This window comes from Muscardinus avellanarius (genome assembly GCF_963383645.1).
Source record: "Muscardinus avellanarius genome assembly, chromosome: 6".
NCBI classification, from domain to species: domain Eukaryota; kingdom Metazoa; phylum Chordata; class Mammalia; order Rodentia; family Gliridae; genus Muscardinus; species Muscardinus avellanarius.
Window position 1 is genome coordinate 70,293,332 of NC_137791.1, and position 17,911 is coordinate 70,311,242.

General features: G+C 39.5%; 1 protein-coding gene and 1 pseudogene across 2 annotated transcripts in view; one reads left to right on the plus strand and one right to left on the minus strand.

Moving 5' to 3' along the window:
• HELQ (helicase, POLQ like) overlaps positions 1-14,169 on the plus strand; it is a gene marked incomplete at both ends in the record, with an annotated part of 38,071 nt that extends 23,902 nt beyond the window's left edge. Inside the window, 3 exons of the mRNA XM_080697211.1 lie at positions 4,918-5,134; positions 11,864-12,021; positions 14,062-14,169. Coding sequence (XP_080553337.1) covers positions 4,918-5,134; positions 11,864-12,021; positions 14,062-14,169 — 483 coding nt within the window. The remainder of the gene's footprint in view (positions 1-4,917; positions 5,135-11,863; positions 12,022-14,061) is intronic.
• On the minus strand, positions 10,261-11,216 carry LOC308264646 (mRNA decay activator protein ZFP36-like; annotated as a pseudogene). The gene has a single exon. The product of its transcript is annotated as an mRNA decay activator protein ZFP36-like (transcript).
• Positions 14,170-17,911: the final 3,742 nt, after the last annotated feature.

Sequence of the window (17,911 nt, forward strand, 5' to 3'; positions counted from 1 at the left end):
ACAGGCAACAGAAGGGTATACAAATTCCCTAAAAAAAAAAAATTGTATATCCAAAGACAATGTAAACAGAGTTAAAAGTTACTGATAGAATGGGATAAAATATTTCCAAATGCTGTATCTGAAGGTATATTAATATTCCAACTAGAAATCCTAAAAATTAGCAACAATAAAAGCAAACAATACAATTTAGAGATAGGTAAAAGACTAACATAAATAATGAATCTCCACAGATAACCAATCTTAGTTGTCTGTTGGATGGAAAATCTTGTTTCTCTGGTTCTGGTATATGTTACCTATTTCTTCTTTGTAGTTAATCTCTTTGAGTATTTTCTCTAGTGCTGGTTTTGAAGACATAAATTCCTTCAATTTCTGTTTGTCATGGAAGCTCCTTTTTTCTCCATCTAATTTGATAGAAAGTTTTGCTGGGTAGGAAATTTTTGGCTGGAAGTTGTTTTCTTTCAGAGTTTGGAATATGTTACTCCAAGCCCTTCTGGCTCTTATGACTTGGTTTGGGAAGTCTGGAGTGATTCTGATTGGTTTGCCTCTGAATGTCACTTGGCCCTTTGTTTTTGTTGCCTTTAAGATTTTCTGTTTGGCTTCCACATTGGTCATTTTGACAATTATGTGGTGTGGGGATCCTCTTCTCCGATCCTGTCTAAAGGGAGTTCTATAAGTTTCCTGGACCTGTGTATCGACCTCTTGCTCTATGTTTGGAAAATTTTCTGCTATTACTTCCTTGAAGAGATTGTTGATCCCTTTGGTTTCACTTTCTTTTCCCTCCTCTATTCCAATTATTCTTAGGTTAGCTCTCTTAAAATGGGCCCATATTTCTTCAATGTTAGATTCCTGCTCTCGGATTTTTTTTCTAGATTAGAAACTATGCGTTCATTTTTGGAATGCTCATCTTCTAGGAGCGAGATTCTATTCTCCATGTGGTCTAATCGGTTGTTTGTGCTTTGAATTGAAGCCTTTACTTCATTAATTGCATCCTTTATCTCTTTTTGGCTCTCTCTGTATTCTTTTCGAAACACCTCTATTACTTCTACAGTTATTTTCCTAATTTGATCTTGTAGAAATCTCTGAATTTCTGTTTTATCGGGTTCTGATGTTGTGGGTTTGTGGGCATTCATTGCTCCATTGTTATTCCTCTTTCCCATGATTTTGGAAGTTTGTGCCTTCTCTGGGTTCTTCCCTTGGGTCACTACGACTTCACTTAAGGTTCTCTGGATCTCGAGTCTGTGGTATCTCAGACCCCACTACTCGTTTACTGGGTTGTATCACAGAGTCTCAGACCCAGGGAGTCAATAGAGGCTGCTTTAGACTATCAGGGGGTGCCAGGTTGGGCGTTCTTCTATGGTGTGATATCTCTGCCACCACCACTCCCCCACTGGGTCAAGTCTCCTGGAGTGCAGTACTGGGATTTCTCCTCTGGGGCCCGCAATTTGACTCACTGTTGTTGAGTACGCAGATGTAACTGTAGTGGACTCGGTGAATTCACTGCTGCTGCCGCCGGTGGCAATATGGCGCCGCTGCCATGGCCTTGGCCGTGAGGCTGGCGTATTTCTTCTCTTATTTTGAGCTCCGCTCTGAGTCCCTGAAGTGTGTGCTGAGCCCAGCCACTGGGAACTTTAGATGCTCCCTGAGCCGAAAAATCTGCCGAATCCCGCCCAGCTGTTCCGCAGCAGCTCACCTCAGCTCACTGTCTGCCGCTTCTCTTGGAGCCTGGTGGGCTATTGAGTGTGTTGGTCTGTACCTGTAGCTGTCAGGTGAACTCGCCGCTGCTGCCGGCAGTAAGGCGCTGCTGCTGCGTCCTCAGCCGTGAGGCCGGCGTATCTCCTCTGTGGCTCAGAGCTCCTTTCTGAGTCCCCCTCCTCTCTGGGGCCTGGTGCTGCAAGAAAAGATGGTGCCCGCCGCTCCGCACCGCGGCTCTGGCCGCAGCACTGCAGTCTGGTTTCTTGCTGGTGTCCCGTTTTTCCAGCCCTCTTTTTCTCTGTCCCTTGTAGTTACATTTTTTTGTTTCTCTGGTGATGGTGTTTTCTGGCTATGAAAGGCGCTGATTTTGTGGTAATAGAGATTGGTTGTTAGCGGGGCTCTTAAGCCCCGCTTTTCTCGGTCGCCATCTTCTTATTTTCATTTATTACCAAAACTTAGTACTTTGCACAGTGGTTGGCATGTGGATGGCACTCAGTCAATACTTGAATTAATAAAATTGACTTTGGAGTTGAGCGTAGGTCAACTTGCAAGTTGGGGCATCAGTAGAAAATCTAGCTTTGAGAATTCATGGAAGCCAAAGGCAAGGGCTGGCCCAGGAGAATTTAATCACTATGTCAGGAAGTTTTCCAGGGAGGGATAGAAAGAGAACATGAAGACAGATTGAGAGGTCAAGTAAAGATGTCACACCCACCCACCCACCTGTCTTCCCTCAGTGTTAACTGTGGTCAGTCAGGTAGGAAACAATACAAAAATTAAGTACATTGGTAATCCACAAATTTGAGTATTAGTTCTTGGTTACTTCAACAGTACATTTTTCACTTAATCAAATATCATTTGAGGCCTGGTTGCACATACCTCTAGTCGTAGTATGGAGGCTGAGACCAGGGAATCACAATATCAAGTCTAGCCTTGGCAAATTGGCAAGGCCCTCAGCAACTGAGACTCTTGTTTCAAAATAAGTAATAAAATAGGGCTGGGGGTGAAACTCAAAGGTAGACCACCCAGGTATTGCAGATGGTGTTGATGTTGATTGATTGATTAGAAGTTTCTTGAATGAACATAAGTTGCATCAGAATGATTTTATAGAAAATTATTAAAAAACAAAGACAGCAGAGGGGACTGGGGAGGAGATTAATCAAAACATTGTAAGAAATCAATCCCAGAAAACAGCAAAGCAGTCATGGAATAAGTCAGGGTAAATAGTGACAGATGAATAAGGGAAGGAAAAGATAAACAGGGAAGTTATTGAGGTCTTTGCTTATAGATCTCTTCTGGTCTTTAGAGATTTGTCTGTGTACAGAAATCTCCACTTGGGTGGGCAGTCTGTGCCACTCCCAAGCTGAACTGAGGTGACCTCAAAGCTAATTAACAAGCCTTCCAACACCTGGGTTAGATCCTCAGTTTAAAAAAAATTTTTTTTATTAAAAGGGAAGCAAGAAACAATCGAAAATGTCCACACCCCATATTTTTATTGCCCCTTATATTGGTTTAATATGAAATAACTACCTAAGTTTCTAGTTAAGTATCATCAGAATTGTGAGAGAGAAATATTCTTATTGATTTATCATATTTTAGTATAATATGCTGATGTCAATGAAATTGGCTAATAAAAAATTATTCGAATTTAGAGTCATCTCTACTTCTGAATACCAAGTAGACTCTTAAGTGTTACTTATGATCACCACTGTAAGCTGAAAATTGTAAGAGAGGGAGGAGAAAATGAGCAAAAGAAAAGGAAAAGGAGATAGGAATGAGAGATAGAGAAAAAAAGACCTAGAAAAATGCTACTTATTTAGGGGTAGCCTTTCTGGCAATGTATTGCCTGATCCTGTTTTACTGGATTCTTTCAGTTGTATTTTCCATGATTCTTTTTCATTTTTAATACAATTTTTAGAACTAAAGGATGCTTTCACCAATGGATGAAAAGGAATAAAGAAAGATTCTGAGCTTGGTTGTAGTGGTACATACCTGTAATCCCAGTACTTGAGGCTGACACAGCAGGATTGCAGATTCAAGACCAGCCTCAGCAATTTAGCAAGACTCTCAGCAACCTAATAAGACCCAGTTTCAAAACAAAAAAATAAAAAAGGGCTGGGTTGTAGCTCAAAGGTAGAATGTCCCTGGATTCAATCCCAAGTAACATACACACACATACACAAGCACACACACACACAGACACACACACACACACACACACACACACACACACACTGGAAGGAAGCTAAGTGAGAATTAGTAAAAATTAGTTGGAGAGTAAATATCACAGATTTTGAGATAATATAAAAAAAGTTTGAAAATCTAAAGAAAAAGCCAGGCATGGTGGCGCATGCTTGTAATCCCAGCATTTGGGAGGCTGTGACCAGAGGATCGCAGTTTGCAGACAGCCTCTGCTATTTAGTAAGGTCCTCTGCAACTTAGTGAGACCTGGTATCAAAATGAAAAATAAAACACAGGGCAGGATTCAGAGGTCAAATGCCCCCGGGTTCCATCCCCAGACCCGCAAAACAAAATAAAATAAAATAAATAAATAAAAATCTAAAGAAAGAGTTTTTGCATGGAAAACATATATGTGTTTTCCTTAAAAACATGAATATGAAGCTGGGCGTGGTGACACACGCTTGTAATTCCCGCGCTTGGGAGGCAGAGACAGGAGGATCGCGCTGGTTCGGAGCCAGCCTCTCTGGCTTAAGAGACCCTGTTTCCACATAAAGAAGTTAAAAAAATAGGTCTGGGAGTGTAGCCCATGGGAGTGTATCCCGGAGGTAGAAGGACTTCCAGGAAACCCAGTACCACCAAAAAAAAAAAAAAAAAAAAAAAAAAAAAAAAAAAAAATTTTTTTCTTGTTACTTCTTATTTTTTGTATCAGTGATTGAACCCAGGAACATTCTACTTCCAAGCTACACCCACAACTCTTTTTTTTTTAAAACAGGGTCTTGCTAAGTCACTAAGGCTGGCTTCAAACCTGCAGTACTCCTATATCAACTTCCTAAGTTGAGACAGGGAGCATACAAACAGGTACCACTGCATTTGGCTCTTGTTAATTTTTAAATGTCGTTATAAAATTATATGTGCAACTATGTAGATTTTATGCTAATTTTATTCAAATAGCTGTGAAGTATGGAAATGAGTAATCCTCTTGATTAGTGTACAAAGTGGCACCTTGAATTAAGGAAAAGGTGCCAATGAAGTTCTCAATTGTTTCAGATTGCAACAAACCTTGGTGACATATATCACTTTATGAATGGTACATTTTTTGGTGTCCAACAAAAGATTTTATTGAAAGAAAAAAGTCTCTGGGAGATAACTGTTGAATCACTTAGATACCTGACAGAGAAAGGACTCCTACAAAAAGACACTGTTTATCAGTCTGAAGAAGAGCAATGTTTTCGTATTACAAAATTGGGACGAGCTTCTTTTAAGGGTAAGAGTTGACCTCAATCTCATTATCAGTATGAACAAATGAATTGGTAAAAACAGAAATCAAATTATCTTTCTTTAAATCAGACTGAAGTTTCATACTAATAACATTAATTGTATAAGCTGATAAACTACTTCAATGTTCAAAAGTTGATTTTGTGTGTGTGGGAGGGGATCTGGGGAAGGAAACCACAGGCAATCAACTTCTGAGCTACAACCCCAGCCCTATTTTTTGTTATTCTTTATTTTGAAATAGGGTCTCACTTAGTTGCAGAGTGCCTCACTAAGTAGCTGAGGCTATCTGCTACCTGCAATCCTCCTGTTTCAGCCTCCTGAATGCTGAGATTACAAGCATGCACCACCATGCCCAACCAAAAGTTGAAAAGTGTTTTGAAGGCCGGGCGTGGTGGCACACACTTGTAATACCCACGCTTGGGAGGCGGAGACAAGAGGATCGCGCAGGTTCGAAGAGAGCCTTGCACCCTGTTTCCAAAGAAATACATAAAAATAGGTCTGGAAGGGTAGCCCAGAGTTAGAAGGGTTTCCAGGAACCCCAGTACCACTAAAAAAAAAGAAAAGAAAAGAAAGAAAAGGAAAAGTGTTTTGAATTATAATTTAAAAATTGCACAAGTATGTAGAGAAAAAGTCATCTCTATTTCACATTCTCTCCCTAGAAATCACATGGATCTTAATATTCTACCAAGAATAGTGATTTGCCATTCCAAAAATTTCTGTGGGTTTTATTTCATTTTATTTTATTTTTTAATTTTTTTTTATTGGTGCACTGTATTCATACATCATAATGGGATAAAAAAAAAACTTTTGTAGACATACATGCACACATTGCCCAATTAACCCATACCCGATCCCCACCATTTTCCCTCCCCATCCCTCCTTCCCATGCTTGGCTTGGTGGTTGACATCTAGTATTATAGCAATTTATCCAAAATTAAAAATGATAATCACACATAACAGTTTCATTTGTCTGATACCAAGCTTTTGATGACTTAAAGATAACATTTCAATATTTCTTTTTGTTTTCTTTCTTACCAGAGAATATTTTTTCTTTTTTTTTTTTTAGGTGAAACTATCATACATTAATTTATTTATTTTTCAGAAAAAAATCTATCCTAATATGGAATATGGACTCTAGATACCCAAAATGATCTCGAAAAAGAACAAAGCTAGATGTATATTTTCTGATTTCAAACCATATAAATCTACAATAATTGAAACAGTGTAGTACTATTATAAAGGCAGATTATATATAAACCATTGGAGTTAAATAAAAGCCTAGAGCTAAATTCTTTCATATATTGTCAAGTTATTTTTGACAAGGTTTCCACGAACATTTGGTAGAGGAAATAATAATCTTTTAACTAAATATTGTTGAAAAATAATAATTACATGAAAAAGAATAAAATTGGACCCTTACCTAACCTTAAGTGAAAATAGATAAAAGATCTAAATATAAATCTTAAGACTATAAACTTTTAGAAGAAAATCTGGGTCATAAAAACCTCACAACATTGAAATTGGCAGTGATTTCTTGGATATGATTTCAATGGCACAGGCAACAGAAGGGTATACAAATTCCCTAAAAAAAAAAATTGTATATCCAAAGACAATGTAAACAGAGTTAAAAGTTACTGATAGAATGGGATAAAATATTTCCAAATGCTGTATCTGAAGGTATATTAATATTCCAACTAGAAATCCTAAAAATTAGCAACAATAAAAGCAAACAATACAATTTAGAGATAGGTAAAAGACTAACATAAATAATGAATCTCCACAGATAACCAATCTTAGTTGTCTGTTAGATAGAAAATCTTGTTTCTCTGGTTCTGATGTGTATTACTTAATTCTTTGTAGTTAATCTCTTTGAGTATTTTCTCTAGTGCTGGTTTTGAAGACATAAATTCCTTCAGTTTCTGTTTGTCATGGAAGCTTCTTATTTCTCCATCTAATTTGATAGAAAGTTTTGCTGGGTAGGAAATTTTTGGCTGGAAGTTGTTTTCTTTCAAAATTGGGAATATGTTACTCCTAGCCCTTCTGGCTCTCATGGCTTGGTTTGGGAAGTCTGGAGTGATTCTAATTGGTTTGCCTCTGAATGTCACTTGGCCCTTTGTTTTTGTTGCCTTTAAGATTCTCTGCTTGGCTTCCACATTGGTCATTTTGACAATTATGTGGCGTGGGGATCCTCTTCTCCAATCCTGTCTAACGGGGGTTCTATAAGTTTCCTGGACCTGTGTATCGACCTCTTGCTCTATGTTTGGAAAATTTTCTGCTATTACTTCCTTGAAGAGATTGTTGATCCCTTTAGTTTCAACTTCTTTTCCCTCCTCTATTCCAATTATTCTTAGGTTAGCTCTCTTAAAATAGGCCCATATTTTTTCAATGTCAGATTCCTGCTGTTGGATTTTTTTTTTCTAGATTAGAAACTATGCGTTCATTTTGGGAATGATCATCTTCTAAGAGCGAGATTCTATTCTCCATGTGGTCTAATCAGTTGTTTGTACTTTGAATTGAGGCCTTTACTTCATTAATTGCATCCTTTATCTCTTTTTGGCTTTCTCTGTATTCTTTTTGAAACACCTCTATTATTTCTACAGTTATTTTCCTGATTTGATCTTGTAGAAATCTCTGAATTTCTGTTTTATTGGGTTCTGATGTTGTGGGGTTGTGGGCATTCATTGCTCCATTGTTATTCCTCTTTCCCATGATTTTGGAAGTTTGTGCCTTCTCTGGGTTCTTCCCTTGGGTCACTACAACTTCACTTAAGGTGCTCTGGATCTCGAGTCTGTGGTATCTCAGTCCTCACTACTCCTTTAATAGGTTGTATCGCAGAGTCTCAGACCCAGGGCGTCAATCGAGGCTGCTTTAGACCATGGAGGGGTGCCAGGTTGGGCGTTCTCCTTTGGTGTGATATCTCTTCCACCGCCACCCCCCCACTGGGTCAAGTCCCTGGGAGTGCAGTACTGGGATTTCTTCTCTAGGGGCCGCAATTTGACTCACTGTTGTTGAGTGCGCTGATGGAGCTGTAGTGGACTCGGTGAATTCGCTGCTGCTGCCGCAGGCGGCAGTCTTAATACACACACACACATAAACACTTTTTTTTGTTATTCATTGATTGATGGATGATTGATTGATTGATTGATTGATTGAGGTACTTGGGATTAAACTCAGGGGCATTCTATCTCTGATCTACACCCTCAGTCCTAATTTTTTTTTTTTTTTTTGCTGGTCTGGGGATGGAACCCAGGGGCATTTGGACCTCCAAGCTACGCCCCCTGTCCTATTTTTTATTCTTTATTGTGAAACAGGATCTCATTGAATTGCAAAGGGCCTCACTAAGTAGTAGGTGAGGCTCTCTTTGAACCATGTTCCTCCTGTCTCAGCCTCCCAAATGCTGGAATTACAAGTGTGCACCACTACGCCCACATTAGTTTCATTTCTTTTGTTGAAAAGACTTTCTTCTCCACAGTATGTTTTAGACATCTTTTTCAAGGATCAGCTGCCTTTAACTGTGTGAGACCATCTTTGTATCTTCATTCCTGTTTCATTGGTCTATGAATCTGTTTTTATGCCCATACCATGCTGTTTTTGTGAGTATACCTCTGTCATATAATTTGAAATCAGATGCTGTGCATTGTTTCTTTCACTGAGAGTTGCTTTGGTTATTCTGGCTAAGAACTCAGAATTATTTTAAGGGAAGTCACAGACTCCTGTCTTATTTCTACTTCCTTCAGCTACTTCTGTTAGCAGTATTACATATCCTGCCAGATACAAGTCATAGGACACATAATGATGTTTCAGTCAACAATAACATGACAGTGGTCTTAAAAGATCACATCACCAGATGGTGTTGTTAGCCATCTTAGTTGTTCTCTCAAGAATAGGATGTGTTCTCCTCGTGAAACAACACATGGCATTTTTTTTTTCCCACACTGGGGATTGAACCCAGGTTTCCAGGCATGCTAGGCAAGTTCTCTAGCTATGTCCTCATCCTTTTTATTTGAGGACAGGGTCTCAATAAGTTACCGTGGCTGGCCTTGAACTTGAGATTCCCGGTGCCTCAGCATCCCAAGTAGATCAGATTCCAGCCATTCCTTTTGCTCACAAGACATTTATGTGTGTATACATATGCACATAGTTTATTTTTCCAGTGAAATCATGGTGGTTGTTTTGCAACTTGCATTTCTTATTTATGAAATATCATGAACATTTTAGCAGATCAATTCCTTTTAACCCATCACATTTTTCTTTTAATACTGTAGTCATCCATAGTATAAACATAATTTATGTAACCTTGATAGATATTTGCATAATTCCTGATTTTTCTCAGTTATAATCAGGACTGCACAGGCATCTCAGTTTATGTATTTTGAGTACATCAAGGAAAGTTTCTCTTGGCTAGATTCCCCAAAATTGAGAAGTTGGATCAGAACTTATTAATTGTTTTTTTTTGTTGTTTTTTGTTTTTGTTTTTGACTTTTAAGATAACAATATATATTACTTAATATATTATTATTGTATACTTACAATAATTATATCATCGTTTCCAATATTACAAAAAAAAAGAAGAAACACACAAGGGAAGCAGACGACCCAATATATATAAATACTATAAAATCTTATTAGAATAAATAAAGTCATCATAAATAAAGGGCCCACTGGTTTGGGAGGAGGGGTTTGGCAATGGCTTTGGCTACTTGCTTGTGGAGGGAAATTTGAGCACCAGGATTCTCCCTCAGGGGAGGCTCCAGTCACCACACACTGGAGCCTCGTGTTCAGGAAAAATGGGGAGGGGGTCGTGGGGGGCCAACTATTCACAGCACATAAGATTGTGGGAGACAGAGTCGGGCAAGGGAGAGGGCATGCTGGCTCCCTCAAATATGCTACATCTTAACGAAGAACCCCAGAAAACACTGTCCACCGCCCACACTAAGAACACTGAGCTCGCTGGCTGGGGACCTGCCCCAGAGTGGCATCCGGGGTGGGGAGGGGGTTAATGCATTTTGGAATGTGGGAGGAGGGCCACTTGATTAGACTGAGTAGTCCTCTGGGGCCCCACAGCAAAAGGGTCTCCCCTTGAGATCCAGCTGATGTGTCTTGGCCAGGCACTTGTCACTCAGAAACGGAAATGCGATTGAAGATAGGGAGTCTTCGTGGGGCTGCAGGTGGCTGGGGTGGCCCGAAAACACCAGCCTCAAAGACCGGGGAGTCGGACCCCCCCAGGCTGCTGCCACTGCTAGCATATTCATCAGGGTCAGATCCCAGGGTGTGTGCAGAAGGGCTCCACTCCAGGCCACCCAGAGGCCCCCAGATGCTGCCAGGAGTGGCCCTTCGGCAAGAGGGACAACAGGCCAGGGTGGGGTCCCTTCGAGCCACAGGGGTCCCAGGGGCAGCAGAGAAGGCAGAGGGCGAAAGTGGAAGGTCGCCAGGTGGTGGCGGGGAGCTGGAGGGTGAGAAGGAACAGGAGGACAGGGAAGGGCCTGCCAGGCCCGGCGGGGGTGGGGAGGCTCGGCGGCCAGAAGGCAGGCCAGAGAAACTGATGCTCTGGCGCAGGACGTGGGGGTGGCCCGGGGCCGCCAGGTCCTCACTGGGGTTATGGATGAAATGGCAGCGTGAGCCATAGGGACAGCGGCCCTGGAGGTAGAACTTGTGGCAGAGTTCTGTCTTGTACTTGGGGTGGCGATTGGCTTGGCGCAGCTCACCCAGGCCGTGGGCAAACTGGCACTTGGCCCCGTAGCGACAGCATCCGCTCTCTGAGAAGGTCCGACACAGCTCAGTCTTGTAGGGAGAGGAGGTGGTGGGCGTCGCAGTAGGCGAAGTGGGTGAGGGCGACAGCTCCGGGCCCGGGCGCGGAGCCAGGGGTGCAAAGCCAGGGGGTGGGGGCACCCAGCCACAGGTGCGGCCCTCGACGAGGCTGGTGGAGCTGCCGGCAGACGGGAGGCAACCCCAGACGTGCTGGAGTCAGATGAGTTCAGGCTCCAGAGTCCAGAGGACTCAGTGCCTCCCAGGTCTGATGGCAGGTCAGAGTTCAGTGACAGGAGGCTCTCGTAGATGGCTGTGAGATCCATGGCGGCGCGGCTGGCCACGAGAGGCAGGCCGAGAGTCAGAGCGCTGAAGTCAAGCTGCCAGAACTTATTAATTGTTGATGTGTGCTATCAAAATGACCTCTAAGAGATTTTGGAGGCTTTTTGCTATATTTAAGTAACTTGTTCTTGTGTTGTTGTTGTTTTGCTTTTGCAGCATTGGGGATGGAAGCTGGGGGCATTCTACCTCTTTATTTTGAAACAGGGTCTCACTAAGTTGCAGAGGGCTTCACTAAGTAGCTGAGACTGGCTGTGAACCTGCGATCCTCCTGTCTCAGCCTCCCAAGTACTGGAATTACAAGCGTGTGCCACCATACCCAGCTGTATTTAAGTAACTTGTAAGTAAGACTTTATTTAAAATTACCTCTTTCTGCCAGGAATGGTGGCACACATTTGTAACCGTGGTACTTGGAAGGCTGAGACAAGAGGATCATAGGTTCACAATCAGCCTCAGCTACTTAATGAGGTCCTTCACAACTTACTGAGATCTTGTTGCAAAATAAAGATTGAAAAATCGGGCTGGGGGTATAGCTTGGAGGTAGAATGCCCCTGGGTTCAGTCCCCAGTACTCAAAAAAAAAAAAAGCCTCTTCAGTAATTATGAAAGATGAAATATTTGTATCTTTCTTTTAGGAACTATAGATTTGGCTTATTGTGACATTCTCTACAGAGACTTAAAAAAAGGTCTTGAAGGACTTGTGCTTGAAAGCCTTCTTCATCTAATCTACTTAACAACTCCCTACGATTTGGTTTTTCAGTGTGATCCTGACTGGATGATCTATTTCAGACAGGTGAGAACTTAGGCTACTTAGTTTATTAATAATGATTTGATTTTTGTCAGGTGATATTTACTTTTATCCTTCTATTAAGATACATTATGAATTGGTCCTTTTAGTCATTCAGTTTTTAAAAATAGTAACATAGCAACAACATTTTGGTTTGTTTGACTTAAATATTACTCTTTCTGTTAAATATAGACATACTCATTATCCAAAAAATAATGGTCTAATGGTACTGCTCCTATTCCTCCATAAAAGCATTCTGCTAAGATTTGGCAACCACTGCATTTTATCATGCCTGGAGTATAAAGATAACAGTGAAAGCCATGGCTGAGCATTGAAAGTCTGATTATATAAGAGGTCTAGCAGAGCCAAACATGTTGAAACACCACCTTCAGTGATGCTAATACCTGCAAAGGCATATTTATTTTATAGCCAATAGCAAGGTGGAACTGGCCCTAACAAAACCAAGTGGTAGAGTATAGTATATTATGATTTTATTGTGAACAGACTAGCTGTATGAATACATATGAGACAGAAACAGTATACAGTGTTTTGTTTTGGGTGCTGAGGATTAAACTAAGAACTATACATACTAGCATGTGCTATACAATTGAGCTACAGCTCTTATCCCCCAATATGCAGATTTTAATTTCAGGAAAAAAAATTTTTTTTGTGGTACTGGAGATTGAACCCAAGGACATTCTACCTCTGAGATACACTCCAGCCCTATTTTGTTTTTATTTTGAAACCAGGTCTCATTCGATTGCTGAGAGTTCATCACTACTTGCTGAGGCTGAGGCTGTCCTCAAGCCTGCAATCCTCAGCCTCCCAGGGACTGGGATTACAAGTGTGTACCACCATGCTTGGCTCTAATCTCAGGAAACTAACTACTTTCTTTATGTCATTTTTAATAATTACTGTAAGAGTTTTTTTGTGGGGGTGGTACTGGGGATGGAACCCAGGGGCATTGTACCTCCAAGCTACACCCCCAGCCCTATTTTTTAGTCTTTTTATTTTTGAAACAGGGTCTCGCTGAATTGCGAAGGGCCTCGCGAAGTAGCTGAGGCTATCTGCGAAACCTGATCCTCCGGTCTCCATCTCTTGAGTGCTGGGATTACAAGCGTGTGCCACCATGCCTGTCTCATAAGATTTTTTAAGTGGTAGTATCTAAAGGAGTAACTTTCACCGGGCGTGGTGGCACACGTTTGTAATCCCTGCACTTAGGAGGCTGAGACAGGGGGATCGCAGTTCGAAACCAGCCTCAGCTACTTAGTGAGGCTCTCAGCAACTTAGTGAGACCCTGTTTCCAAATAAAATATAAAATAGGTCTGGGAGTATAGCCCGAAGGCAGAAAGCCCCTGGGTTCTACCCACAGTACCACCAAAAAATAAAAATAAATAAATAAATAAGAATAAAGGAGTAACTTTCAAAAACTTTCCTTCTTCTCCCTCTCCCCAGTCATCTGCAATATTAAACATAATCGCATAGTTCATGGAAATGAGTTCTGTGACCATGTCTTTAAGTACACTTATATATTTCTCAGTGATGGTGATGTGTTCAAGAAATGCATTGTCATTCATTGTTAAACAAGTTCATTAGTGTGCTAATGAAATTAGCACAGAGGGCTATAACGTCACTGGATCTGAATCTTATGGAACCACCATCATATATGTAGTCTGTTGTTGACTGAAACCAGCTTAGCCACATATGACTGTATATCTACTAAAGTATGTTATATTCTTCTTTTTTTTTTTTTTAAAGAGAATTGCCCCCACTGGCTTTCTGCCTCTGAGATATACCCCTAGACCTTTTTTTTTTTTTAAATTTTGAAACAGGCCAGTCTCAGCCTCCCAAGTACTGGAATTACAAGCATGTGCTACCACACCTGGCTACCACTATTTTTTCTAAACTAGCAGTATTTGCAAATTAGTTTTTCATTTTCATATCCTTTAAAATCATGAAAACAAAATACTGAATTTGGTTCAAGGTAACCTTTTTAAAAAAAGTTATGTTGATTTTTTTTCATGTATTTATTCTCTTTCTGTGCAGTTTAGTCAACTGAGTCCAGCAGAACAAAATGTTGCTGCTCTTCTTGGAGTCTCTGAAAGCTTTATTGGGAAGAAAGCATCAGGTCAAGCTATCAGGAAGGTACCATAATCTTTTCCTCTTCCTAAATAAGGAACTACTTTCATTGAAATAGCATTATTTAATCTCCTTTATTGATTTGATCTTTTTGTTTCACCTTTTTCTTCAAATTAACATAATTCCTATTTTGTGCTTTAAATCATATCTATCTGAGCACCAGAAATGTATGAATTTTTTAAGACAATATTTATATTTGGGTGTTTCTGATGGCCTTTCTTTTTGGGGGTACCTTTGTGTCTCTGAAGTGTTCTGCCATGCATGTGTAAGGTTGTTATTGTAAGAAAGGATAAACCTTATTGATCTACTTATGGCTTGCATTATAAAAATTACAAAATGTTTATAAAATATTTTCACAATATCATATAATTCCAAAATAAGTTCAAATGAAAGAAGCCAACATATCTTTTAGAAATCTTAGATTAGACATCCTACTTGGTTTCAGGAATTCTAAGATAAGATAGTTTGTTATATTCTTCTAAATCATATGATTTGTTGTTGTTTGTTATCCTCAAAAAACTCCCAGTCTAGCCAGGCGTGGTAGTCCACGCTTGTAATCCCAGTACTTGGGAAACTGAGACAGGAGAATTGTGCTGGTTCAAAGCCAGCCTCAGCTACTAAGTGAGGCTCTCAGCAATTTGTGAGACTTTGTTTCCAAATAAAAAATAAATTAGGTATGGGAGTATAACCTAGAGGTAGAAAGGCCCCTGGGTTTCATCCTTAGTAACACACACACACACACACACACACACACACACACACACACACACAAACTCTCAGTCTAGTACTTGTGATACATAAAGCATGGAAAGTTGAAGTGGATCATTTTGAAGCATTTTTAGAAGACTGAAGTAGATCACAATTCTTTGGTGATAACATATTTTGGTGTTTCAGTTTAGTCAACAGGCATGAAGCAGGTATCTAATGCATACTCTAGTGTAAATAATTCTTTGGTAATCATATCTTCATATTCCTTTAGTTAATATTATTTTCACCTCATAACACACTTTTTAAAATTTTAATTGTTTGTTAATCCAGTTTTCATTGAAACCTAATTATCACACCTACTATTTCCCCCCATATCTTAAATTTATGTTGAAAATACTAATTTCATTATGAACAATGGAAGATTCTGTTTACTTACATTTGCATTGCATGGTGCAGCTGTCCTGTATATTTCTATATCATAAAATTAAAAATATCTAATATTTAAACATTAATGCTTTTATTTTTTTAATTAGTATTTTATTTTATTTACTTATTTATTTTTGGTGGTACTGGGGTTCCTGGAAGCCCTTCTACCTCCAGGCTACACTCCCAGACCTATTTTTTTTAATATATTTTTTATTTGGAAACAGGGTCTCTTAAGCCAGGGAGGCTGGCTTCGAACCTGTGCAATCCTCCTGTCTCCACCTCCCAAGTGCGGGGATTACAAGCATGTGCCATCACGCCTGGCCCATTAATACTTTTAGATAGGTCTTTTTTTTAAGTCTACCTTTAAGTTACACCTCCAGTCCTATTTTTTTTTTTTTTTTTAATTTTGAAACAGGGACTCATGTGTTGGAAGTCTCACTATTTGCTGAAGCTGACCTCAAACCTATAATCCCTGTCTCGGCCTCCCAAGTATTGGGATCACAAGCGTATGCCACCACACCTGGTTTAGATAGGTCTTTTAGGTTAAAAATGACTATGTTGTAAGCCAGACGTGGTGGTGCACGCTTGTAATCCCACCATTTGGGAGGCTGAGACAGGAAGATCGCAGTTCACAGATAGCCTCAGCTATTTAGTGAGGCCCTTTGCAACTCAGTGAGACCCTGTTTCAAAATAAAAAGAATGAAAAATAGGTCTGGGGTATAGCTCAGAAATAGAATGCCCCTGGGTTCCATCCCCAGTACCACAGACACACACACACAAATTAAAGCTAGGTATGGTGGTACAAGCCTATGATCCCACTATTTGGTAGGCTGTGACATGAGGATTACAAATTTAAGACCAGCTTCAGCAACTTAGTGAGACCCTGTTTCAAAATAAAATGACAAAAGACTGGAGATTTAGCTCAGAGATAAAATGCCCCTGGGTTCAAATCTCTAGTACCGCACCTCCAAATATGTATATACAGAATCTCCACAGTTTCCTTTGACCTTCCCTGTATTCATTTTCGAGTTTTACTGTAACAAATTACCATAATAAATTATCAACAACTGGGCTTAAAACTACATCAATTCTCTGAGACAGGAGGATCACAGGCTTGAAGTTAACCTCAGCAACTTAGTAGGACCCTGTTTCCAAATAAAAAATAAAATAGGGCTAGAGTATAGCCCAAAGGTAGAAAGCACCTGGGTTTTACCCGTAGTACCACACCCCCTCCAAGAAAAATTGAAAGCAATTTGCCATATCTCTTTTTCATAATTGAGAAAGTGCTAATCAATTTAATCTAAAACACATATTTAGAAATCAGTTTTATTGTTTTATCTCTATGGAATTTTATCTCTATTGCTATCCTGTAGTACAGTCTCATTAATTTTTACCTTTTGTCCATCTGGTACATAAATTTATTTGTGTCTTTCTAGAAGGTGGACAAGAACATTGTCAACAGACTCTACCTGTCTTTTGTTCTTTATTCCTTGCTCAAAGAGACCAACATTTGGAGTGTGTCTGAAAAATTTAATATGCCTCGAGGATACATACAAAATCTGCTCACTGGAGCTGCCTCATTCTCATCTTGTGTGTTACATTTCTGTGAGGTAATTCCATTAAATAAATGCTTTGTGTATCCTTTTGTTTTAACTGTTACTCAGCTCACTCATAAACCAGTTAGCCAGTATGTCAGTTTTTGCCATTGTTCATTTACTGTGTTTTTTCAAATAACTCAAAATTTACCTGTTATATCTTTATTTTTAATCTGCTTACAAAAGTACTATATACTGAATCAACTAAGATACATAATGAATAAGTAGAAAGTGCCTAATGCCTACTCTTAGAGCCACCATTAATGTTTTCAGGTATTTCAGGATGAACTATTAAAAATAACCTTTTTTCAATTGCTGTAGATTCTATATGAATGTCTTTCTTTTGAATGATAAACATGCCATGTTTTATTAGTAAGTTACCCATATCCAACAGTTGCAGTGTGACTAGTAGTACTATTCTTGATTGCCATGGTAATTTACTGTGGTTGCTCTCAGTACATTAGGGAGCTATGTTAGGTTTCTACATCAAATGTTAATTTTCTAAAACAAATCAATTTACTTATTTTGGCCATGTGAATTCATTTTAGATAGATTTAAGACTTTAATTAAAAGAAGATTTTGAAATGTCTTCAAATATAGCACAAAAAAGTATGCCAGACTTTTCTACTCAGTTATTTTTTATTGAATTTATAACATAAGCTATTTTTCTACATTTAATTTTTTTCTTATTGGGTAGTGTTGTAGGTAATCCTTTCTTTTTATTTATTTTATTTTGTTTATTATTATTATTATTTTTTTTTTTTTCAGTACTAGAGTTGGAACCCAGGGCATTCTACCTCCGAGCTACACTTTCAGCCTTATTTTTTAGTCTGAGTTGCAAAGGGCCTCACAAAGTAGCTGAGACTCTCCGCAAACTGAGATCCTCCTGTCTCAGTCTCCCGAATGCTGGAATTACAAGCATGCACCACCACGCCTGGCTCTTTTCATATTTTTTTCCCAATCAATTTTTTTATAACTTTTTTCCCATGAATTCTATATCTATGCTTAAAATTTGCCTCCTTTTTTCC